Source organism: Myotis davidii, unplaced genomic scaffold (assembly GCF_000327345.1).
Source record: "Myotis davidii unplaced genomic scaffold, ASM32734v1 scaffold936, whole genome shotgun sequence".
NCBI lineage: Eukaryota > Metazoa > Chordata > Mammalia > Chiroptera > Vespertilionidae > Myotis > Myotis davidii.
The window spans coordinates 246,926-257,413 of NW_006287077.1; the positions used below are offsets into that span (position 1 = coordinate 246,926).

At 56.7% G+C, this 10,488-nt stretch overlaps 2 protein-coding genes across 2 annotated transcripts in view; one reads left to right on the top strand and one right to left on the bottom strand.

The window, feature by feature from the left end:
- ZNF584 (zinc finger protein 584) overlaps nt 1-3,747 on the top strand; it is a 5,730-nt gene extending 1,983 nt beyond the window's left edge. Inside the window, exons 2-3 of the mRNA XM_006758977.2 lie at nt 581-724; nt 2,185-3,747. Coding sequence (XP_006759040.1) covers nt 581-724; nt 2,185-3,149 — 1,109 coding nt within the window. The 3' untranslated portion in view covers nt 3,150-3,747. The remainder of the gene's footprint in view (nt 1-580; nt 725-2,184) is intronic.
- A 4,325-nt stretch (nt 3,748-8,072) lies between these two features.
- The window catches only part of ZNF132 (zinc finger protein 132), a 35,063-nt gene continuing 32,647 nt past the window's right edge, over nt 8,073-10,488 (bottom strand). Inside the window, 1 exon segment of the mRNA XM_015560797.1 lies at nt 8,073-10,096. Coding sequence (XP_015416283.1) covers nt 9,169-10,096 — 928 coding nt within the window. The 3' untranslated portion in view covers nt 8,073-9,168.

Here is a 10,488-nt window from a genome sequence, read left to right on the forward strand (position 1 = left end):
CTCGGAGCCACAGGTCCGGGGCTGGATGTGTCCCGTCGAGGTCAGGGGTCCCCATCGCCCCACACACGCCCCACGGGGGGCAGTTTGGTGTTTAAGGGGGGCAACTCGAGAATGGAGTTATTAACTGAGTTTTTTGCATTTCTTATGGCTCTGGGGCCTCATGGACAGTTTATAAATGTATATTGGGGCGTATTTATGCACTTCGGTTCTCTGTTATGTTTTGAAACTTTACTATTTTTTCCATATCACTTTGTATTATTATTATTGTTACTATTTTTAATATATTTTATTGATTTTTTTTTATGGCGTGTTTATGCACTTCGGTTCTCTGTTATATGTTTGAAACTTTGTTTACTATTTTTTCCATATCACTTTGTGTTATTATTGTTGCTATTTTTAATATATTTTATTGATTTTTTTTTTATCCATTTTTTGAATAATATGAATTATATGCCATGGGGAGGGGGGAGTGGGTATCAGGATTTTAGAGGTGCTTAGGTGGGGCACGGCCAGACAGGTCGGGACCTCCTGGTCTGCATTCGGGCTGGCTTTTCTGGCCGCTGTGGACCCCCAGGCTGAGTGGACTCCACCCCACAGGGCCCGGTCACCTTCGAGGACGTGGCCGTGTACTTCTCCCGGGAGGAGTGGACGCTCCTCACCCCCGCCCAGAGGAGCCTGTACCGGGAGGTGATGCTGGAGAACTTCGCGCTCACCGGCTGGCTGGGTAAGGCCCTCAGGCGCCGCCCGCAAATGGGCCGCCTCTGGCTGTTCCCCACGAGGGTTCCTGTCCCTCCCAAAGCCCCCGGGGTTGGTGCCCAGGGCAGGGGCCGGGCACTGGGCGTGAGCGAGTCTCCGCCTCTCGGCCGCTCTCCGTGACCCTGCGGAAGCCATGGCCTCTCTGCACCGGGTTTTGCCTTCTTCCAACTAAAGGAATTCTCTAGGGCCCTCCCCGGGCCGGGCTTGAGCCACGGGTGCCAATCAGTAGGTCAGTTTGGGGAGTATTGCCATCTTCGTGTCTTTCAATCCATGGACATGACATGTCTTTCCATTTATTTCGCTGTTCTGTAATTTTTAAAGAATATATTTTATTGATTTTTTAACAGAGAGGAAGGGAGAGGGAGAGGGATAGCGAGTCAGACACATGGATCAGCTGCCTCTTGGACGCCCCCTACTGGGGATGTGCCCGCAACCCAGGTACATGCCCTTGACCAGAATCGATCCCGGGACCCCCCAAGACCGCAGGCCGATGCTCTATCCGCTGAGCCAAACCAGCTAGGGCTGTTGTATAATTTTTAAAAAATATATATTTTTATTGTTTTCAGAGAAGAAGGGAGAGAGACAGAGAGAGAAACGTCAATGATGAGAGAGAATCATCCACTGGCTGCCTCCTGCACGGCCCACGCTGGGGACCGAGCCTGTGACCGGGCCTGTGCCCTGACTGGGAGTCGAACTGTGACCTCCTGGTTCATAGGTCGATGCTCAACCCCTGAGCCACATTGGCTGGGCCTCAGTGAATGTTTAAATGTACGGGGTCTAAGATTCAGGTTCCTTCTGGTTGCCATGGTGACACGAGCTTCCTGGGGTGTGTGGCCGGCTGGGTCAGCCTTCACTTGGGGGTGGGGGGCTCTACACTGTCTCCTAGGATTTGTGCCTTCGGGGTCCCATGTGGTGGCCCAACTGCAGGGTGAAGGGGAGCCCTGGGTACCCATCGTGGGGGGCAAGACTCTGGTCAGCACAGCGGGAGCCGGGAGGGTCCTGGACTAGGCCTGCGGGGCCGGGGGTGCCGCATTCCCGGGGGGACCTCAGCGTGCTGGCTGCGGGGTCTGTGTGCACTGGCATTTTCCACCGTCCTTTCCCATCTCCCCCGGCCAGGCCCCGCTGACCCGCCTCTCTGCCTCTGTGCCCTGTCATTGCCCCTTCCCTGTGCTCAGCCGTCTTTTCCGGGCGCAGACGCAGCCTCTCACAGAGCTCGCTGTCACCGGCAGCTCGGGCCTGTGGCAGCCTGCTGCAGGGGCGCGATGCGGAGACCCCGCCCCCCGCATGCTCCTCGCCCCTTTCTCCCCAGAGAGTCCCCAGCCACCTCCTGGCCGTCTGTGCTCCTGTCCACGCGCGTTGCACGCACACGGGCGTGGAGGTGCCTCCTCCCTCTCTCCCAGCAGTTGGCACCCGACCTTGCTGTTTCAGGGTGTCCCCGGAGACTGAACGACGCAGAGGCCCCTCCGCAGGCGAGGAGCTGCAGGATCCACCTGTTGGAGAGGCACCCTCGGTGTGGGGAGCCTGAGGAGGACGGCCCGGCCCCGCCCGGCCACCCCCGGCACCAGGGCACCCTCGGTGAGGGGAGGCCGTACGGCAACATGGGACTCCAGGAGCCCTGGCGCCAGCAGCGGGGAGTCAGGTGCAGCGGCTGCGGGACAGCCTTCCCGGAGGCCTTTGCGCTCCTCCACCACCTGGTAACTCGCTGTGAGGAGAGACCCTTCGGGTGCCCCAAAGGCAGAGATGCCCCCCAGGAGAACGGGACCCTGGTTGGTCACAGGAAGAGCCCCACGGGAGGAACGCCCCACGTGTGCCACGAGTGCGGGAAGGCCTTCAGCTACCCGTCGAAACTGCGGAAGCACCAGAAGGTGCACACGGGCGTCAGACCTTTTGGCTGCAGCGAGTGCGGGAGAACCTTCAGCCGCAAAGACGCCCTCGTGCTGCACCAGAGGATCCACACCGGGGAGAGGCCCTACGCCTGCGGCGAGTGCGGCAGAGCCTTCAGCGTCCTGTCCACCCTCATCCGGCACCGGAGGGTTCACGTCGGAGACAGGCCGTACGAGTGCCGGGAGTGTGGGAAGTTCTTTAAGTACAGCCAGAGCTTCGTGCTCCACCAGAGAGTTCACACTGGAGAGAAGCCTTACGCGTGCACGCAGTGCGGGAAAGCCTACGTGACGCGCTCCGGCCTGTACCAGCACGGGAAGGCCCACACCGGAGAACGGCCCTACGGGTGCAGCCTGTGCGGGAAGACCTTCACCACCAGGTCCTACCGCAACCGGCACCAGCAGTTCCACACGGAGCAGCGGGCCCACAAGTGTGCGGAGTGCGGCAAAGCCTTCAAACACAGCTCCACGCTCCTGCAGCACAAGAAAGTCCACACGGGGGCAGGGTCGTAGGCGGCCGGGATGGGGGAAGGCCTTTCGCCAGAGCCGGCCCCTTGCTGAACGCGGAATGTATCTCTCCAGGGAGGAGGTTGAGGAGCCATTTGAGAGGTGAGCCAGGCACACCCCACACCCCCCGGGAGGGGGCGCGTGTGCGGGAAGCTTCCGGGAGCTGTGCTGCACGCTGACCTGCCCAGGCCGCTGCCGTCCCGCAGTCCCCATGGTGGCATCTGCCGCCCAGTGTGCTCAGGGACAGCAGACCTCCGTGCTCCCTGCTCCGGGTAGAACAGAGTCCTGAGTGTTGGAGCCCATATTGGGCGTTGCGTCCGGACTGGTTCAGGTGTGGGCATCACCCCGCTGTGGCCAACGGTCACTAAGCAGTGCCCACTGGGGCGTGCGGGGAAGGTGAACGGTCTCGTACTGTTGACACTGCTCGGGGCACCCGTCGCTCTCACTGCTCCGGAGGGCACAGCAGTGAGGCCTTGTTGGCTTGGCCGGTGTGGCTCAGGGGGTTGGACATCCCGTGCACCCAGAGGTTGTTGATCCGATTCTCAGTCAGGGCACGTGCCCGTTTGCGGGCTCGATCCCCAGCAAGAGAGGCAGCAGATCGATGGTTCTCTCTCATCGATGGATGTTTCTCTCCCTTTCCCTTCCCTCTCTCAAATCAATAAAACCATTTTCTTAAAGAGGTCTTGTCACCTTTAATCCTGGGGATCCTGGTCTCTGTGAGGGGATAAAGGACCAGATTGGGCTCATGAACAGAGGGAACGGCCTGCCTGATGTCCATCTGCCTGGGGGACCGGCCAGTTGGCAGGGCACAGCTCTGATTGGCCAGCCTGGCTCACAGGCCCCTGAGACCTGCAGGGAGACCCTGGAGGCCTGGTGGTGAATCGTGTCGCCTGGCTGTCAGGTTTCCTGGTGGATCAGGAATGGGGGAGCTGCTACAGGATGGGCCCACGTGTTCCCAGGGCCCTGGTTCCAGGGAACGCTGCTCGGTCCCCAGCCTTGGCCAGAGGAGGCTGTTCCCAGAGTTGCTCCGAAGCCGTGTCGTCTGAAATCGGACGTGGCAGTAGGTCTGATAGACTAACCACAAAACTTGCAGGGCCTGTGGGAAGAGACGGGGCACAGGGACACTGCACACGGGGTGGGGGTGGGGGGGTCTGAGCGGGCTCTCAAGGGGCTTCCACAGATGTTCTAGCAGCCGTGGTGTCCGGGGCTGCGGGTTGCAGACCCCCCCCCTCCCCCCGAAACGGCGGGCCTGTGACCTGTGGCCGGGGTCACGCTCACCACGTGTCTACAGTCTCCGGGGTTCTCCTCGCCCCGCTGGGCGTGCTCACCCCGTGGCCTCACCCCGAGACGAAGCCTGTGTGACCCAGCGGTCCTGGCGTCTGCACACCGCGGCCCTCGCTGCCTTTGCTGCCTCTGTTTCTGGGCTCCAGGGAGAGAAGTGGTCGAATCAACATGCGGATCCAGATGTCCTGGTTTGTGGGGCCTTTTGATTTAAAACGTTTTGGACATTTCACCACAAGTCGAACGTCAGTTCAACAAAACTGTACGCTGCCCGTCGCTGCGTCCCTGGCCCCGAAGTGCTTCCTGTTGGTGGGCACTGTGTTGGGAGCGTCGTCCTACTATGTGTTGGGCTGGAAACCACCGGGGCCGCCTCTCTCCGGGGTGACGCTTCTCGCCGTCCTCTGGCAGGTTGGATGGAGCCATTGAATTGATAGCGCTCCCCGGGGACGGGCTTCTCGGGCCATTTCACTGGGGACCTTCCCTCTGCTGAGACCACAGTCCATTCTCTCCCCTCGGGGTCTGCACAGAGGAGTCTCTGCCCAGGAGAAATCCCGCCAAAAGGCCTTTAAAAGCCGCTCACACCCGTCGCTGGGGGCCGGAGCCAGCCAGGCTCAGCCACCGGGCGTGTGGGTGATGGAATAAATTCGTAATCCCGCCCCACCCTGGCGTCGTGTGTTCCTCCATCGGCGACCTAACTCCCTGCTGATGGCGGGAAGGGCGATGACCACACGGGAAGAACCCCAGACGAGCTTGCATTCAGGGAGTTTTTGGTCGGTCTGCTCAATCCCCTGCCCCCCTGCACCATAAAGCGTATGACCACCTCTCAGTCTGTTCAGGCGCCTTCCCCGGGTGTGATAATCGTCTGCCTCCAACTTGGGCGTCTGTGTGAGCAGATTTAAAGTCCCGCCGAGTTGCCCGGGTGTGGGTCAGTGGTGGAGCGTAGACCCATGCACAAAGAGGTCGCCAGCCTTGCCAGTGTAGCTCAGTGGTTGAGCGTCAATCTATGAACCAGGAGGTCACGGTTCAATTCCTGGTCAGGGCACATGCCCAGGTTGCTGGCTCAATCCTCAGTGTGGGACGTATAGGAGGCAGCCGATCAATGATTCTCTCTCATCATTGATGTTTCTATCTCGCTCTCCTGGGAAATCAGTAAAAAAAAAAAAAAAGTCGCCAGTTTGATTCCCCATCAGGGCACATGCCCAGGGTTGTGGGCTCAGACCCGGTAGGGGGCATGTAGGAGACAGCTAGTGGATGTTTCTCTCTCTCCCTTCCTCTCTCTCTAAAAAAATAAAAAGAAAATTAAGGCCTGACCAGCATGGCTCAGTGGTTGAGCGTCAATCTGTGAACTAGGAGGTCACGATTCGATTCCTTGCCAGGGCACATGCCCAGGTTGCGGGCTCCATCCCCAGTGAGGGGGTGTGCAGGAAGCCGCCAATCAATGACTCTCATCATGGATACGTGTATCTCTTTCTCCCTCTCCCTTCCTCTCTGAAATCAATAAAAGCAGGTCTCCAAGCAAGTGGGGTTGGGTGACACTGGTCATAGAGCTCAGTCCCTGTGTGTGTGGGTAGGTGGCCCCTGCACCTGGGTGAAGGGCCCTCCGCACCTGCCCTGAATCTGCCTTCTGGTGTTTGGCTGAGGCTCCATACTCAGCAGCCAACCTGATGGGGGACGGGTGAAGAGTCACGTTGCCATGGTGATGCTGGGACATCCTCAGCAAAGCCAGTGGCTTGGACCCTTTGGCCCATCCAGGGTACCAGTTTGGGTGGGACTCATCCTGTTACTGAACAGGGACCGGCACCGAGCAGGTCTGCTCACCCCAACCTGTAGGGTATGGGCTCTTGATTTCGTGTAGGAAAGATTTCACCACGTGCGTTACATGAGACACACTGATCCGTTGCCTCCCGCAAGCACCCCGGAATGTGCCGGCTATTGAACCTGCAACGCAGGGAATCGAATCTGCAACCCTGGGTATGCTGGCCGACACTAGTCTAACCCCTAAGGCACACCAGCCATGGCCAATGCATTTTTTAAAAACATATTTCTTGATATTAGCGAAGGCAGAAGGATAGAGAGAAACATCAGTGATGAGAGTCATTGATCGGGAGAAGAACACGGCCAGGTCCTCGGAGGTCACGGGGCTCTGCAATGAGGAGACGGCTGAGCCAGGGGGCCAAAGGGCCAGTGGGAAACACACACAAACGCTCTGGTGGACACAGCCAGGCCCTGACCTCTCCCACTGTCCTCTCCTGTGACCCTCTCAGTCCATCCTCTCCTCACCCTCTCCTCCTCCTCAGGCCCCCACTTCAGAGGAGGTAACCGGTCCCGGCACCACTGGTGTCCCCTGCTCCTTGCAGTCACCGTATTCAGGCCCATCCAACCGAGAGCAACAAAAGGCACGCTGCCCCTCCCCCCACGGGCCAATGTCCTTTATGTCCCCCAGATACGAGAGAATTGGGGCTCTCCTTTCTTCCTCAAGTCTTGAGCCCCAGGGCCCCTTGGCTCACACCCCCTTACCTTGTACAGGGACCATACATTCCACACTCTCCTCCCGCCACCCCTTGTCCACACCTCAGGCGTCTCCCTGGAGTCCCCATATTCCGTTATGCACATAGCTGACCTGAGAAAGACTACCGGGACCCAGGACTGACCTGGCCTGCCCCAGATCTCCAAACCCCCCCCCGGCCAGAGACAGCCACCACCCCCTAATGAATGCCTTCGCTCCATGCCCAGTTGCTTCCACCTTCTGCTCTGTGGAACCTTGAGTGGATCTCAAACACTCCTGCTCCCTTCCACGTCTGCCCTTGCACATGCCCTCACCAGTCACACCTGTCCTCACTCTCCCTCTATTTTTTTACTATAAAAAAAATTGTTGTTAATCTTCACCGGAGGATATTTTTCCCGCCGATTTTTAGAGATTGGGAGGGAGAGGGAAAGGAGGAGGGGAAGAGAGAAACATGTGAGAGAGACACATCAATTGGCCGCCTTCTGCACCCCACCCAACCGGGGCCGGTTCGAACCTGCAACCCAGGTATGTATTCTTTAAATTTTTTATCTTTTAAAATATATTTTTATTGATTTGAGCCACGCCAGACGGGACAGGGGCATTTTTAATATGCTGATGCACCAACATGGGTGTATAGGGGAGCTTTGGATTATTCTTTGGCCTGTTTCATCCTAGGTCTGTCTGGCTTCATTGGAGTTTTTGTCATCGGCTCCCCAGCTTCGTCCGTCCGTGGGTTTAGCTGCCACAAGTGACGTGAATTGGGTCTTTGTTCTCTGCTTTCCCAGGTCAGGGTGAGTTAAGCTGTGTATTTCCGAGTACGGGACTTGGGTGTAAGCCATTTGCTCTCAAATGCCCTTGCGTAGGGAGGATAAGGTCTTGCAGTTCACTGGCAGGCTGTCAACCGCCCCAACTGTTTAGCCTTAATTTTCTGGTCTCGGTTTCCCCGTTCTACTTGCCCGGGAATTTCCCCAGCTTCTCGCTCTCCTGCCCCAATGCCATCATGTTAGCCAGAACCTCACCTGGCAAACCAGCAGCAGCAGCCCATGGCCACAGCTTCCGTCCTGGGCCCGTCCTCTCCCCACATTCTGTTCTAGAAGCCACACAGCAGCTCCTGGCCCCAGGACTATTTTTTTTTTGGGGGGGGGGTACCCTCAGCTTGGCATGGGTGCCTGCCCCTCCATGCCTCTCCCAGTGACACCCCTTCAACAGCAGAGCCAAGATGTCCTCTCCTCATGAGTCCCTGCACTCACTGCCCTGTGAAGAGTCATTCTCTCCCTCTGTGTCCTCCCTGCCTCGATGTCAGGCTGGATTCGAACCCTCTACCCCACTCTGTCCTTACGGACGTCTGGCCGTTTGAAATCAGGGCTGCATTGGTGCTCGTTAAAGACATACCAGCATACCAGAAGGGCTCAGGGCTTCGTTGATACGGCCAATGATGGTGTTTCTTGCCTTTTATAGTTCAGCTACAGAGGTAGAATGCTTATTTTTTCACTGGCATGTGACATGCCTGGACCCCGTGTCAGCAGGGCCAGCGTCAGTCTGTTTTCTCACAGTAAACAGATCAGTTTGGTGACAGCTGTGAGTAAACGGGCACGTCTCCATATTACTGAAGCAGGGGCAGGGCTGGAACTCAGTGCTCTGTTTGACACCTCGTCTTGTAAGACTGAACTGGTTCACGAGGGCAGACATCATTTTGCTCTGTAGATGCCCGTGAGGGGGACCTTCCTCATCTCTCTGTCGCTGTCTGCTCTGGCTGCGGTAGCAGCACCCCAGCTTGGGTGGCTTACACAACAGGAATGTCCCACATTTCTAGAGGCCGGGACGTCCAAGATCCAGGTGCTGGCTGTTTCAATCCAGGCGAGTGGATGAGCGCTCCCTTCCTTGCTTGCGGACAGCCATCACTCCGCTGTCCTCATGTGGTTTTGAGAGGAAGCTCTGATCTCTCTTCCCTTCTTATAAGGACAGTAATCCCTTCATCAGGTTCCAGCCTCTGACCTCCCCTAACCCTGTTTACCTCTCAAAGGCCCATCACGGAGGGGGCTGTGAATTTTGGGGGATGCAGACATTCGTCCATAACGTCACCTAAGGAAGCCAAGTGCTTCTTTGCGACTCTAGTATATGAAGGGCTTAGTCTTCATGGTGACCAGACAAAATGTCAGTTTTATAAAATAACACAAATTAGCGGCAGTTGTGAAGATTAACATCAGAACAACAATACTGGGACTAGTGGGAAAATTTTCAATGGACTACCACCCACCCTTGGGGAACATACATCTTCCCAAGTAGCCCCAACTGGACATCCCTCAAGGCTCCTCCCCCACACCGGCCCAGTTCGTTCCTGAACCTTCTCAGAGGCAATGGGAATGAAGCCATTCCATGGGGTCCAGGACTCTCGATTAGCTCTGGGAAAGGGGAAGGCAGGATCAGGCTGGAATTGCGGCTGAAGGTTTTCCTACATTTGTTGCACTCGTATGGCTTTTGCCTGGTGTGTACTTCCTGGTGCTGAGTGAGGATGGTGCTAGTGCTGAAGGCCTTCCCACATTTGCTGCACCCAAAGGGCCGCTATCCAGTGTGAACTTTCTGATGTCGCAGGAGGTGAGATCTTCGGCTGAAGCCTCCTCCACATTCACTACATTCATAAGGCCGCTCTCCACTGTGAACTCTCTGGTGCTGAGCAAGATTGGAGTTTTTGTTAAAAGTTCTTCCGCACTCATTGCATTCAAAAGGCCTTTCTCCGGTGTGAATTCTCCGGTGCTGAACCAGGCTGGAGCTGCGGCTGAAGGTTTTCCCACATTTGCTGCACTCATACGGCCTTTGCCTGGCGTGTATTCTCTGGTGCTGAATGAAGGTGGTGCTACTGCTAAAGGTTTTCCCACACTCAATGCACCCAAAGGGCCACTCTCCAGTGTGAACTTTCAGGTGTCGAAGGAGGTGGGAGCTTTGCCTGAAGTCTCTTCCACATTCACTACATTCAAAAGGCCACTCTCCAGTGTGAACTCTCTGGTGCTTAACAAGGTCAAAGTTGTTGTTGAAAGCTTTTCCACACTCGCTGCACTCAAAAGGCCGTTCTCCAATATGAACTTTCTCAGGCTGAGTGAGGTGTGACCTGTTATTAAAGGCTTTCCCACATGCACTGCACTCATGAGGCCGTTCTCCTGAGTGAAGTCTCTGGTGATGAATAAGTGTGCGTTTGCGGCTGAAGGTTTTCCCACGGTCACTATACTCATAGTGTTTTATTCCAGTGTGACATTTCTGGTGCTCCCTCAGCTTAGATGGGTAACTACCGGCCTCCCCACACTCTTTACACACCCGAGACGTTTCTCCAGTGTGGAATTTTTGGTCATTAACAAGGGCTGATTTCTCCTCTAAGGAATCTACAACTGTTGGACATCTAAATGGTGTCCCTTCAGAGTGAGTTCTCATGTGGCTGAGGGGCTTCTTTGTGGTATGGACTCCTGGGGCTCGCCCAAGGCGGGAACTATGTGGGAAGGCCTCCCTGCACTCTGTCCTCCTGCGTGACTTCCCGCTGCTGTGGATGGGCGGGGGCTGGCGGGGGGC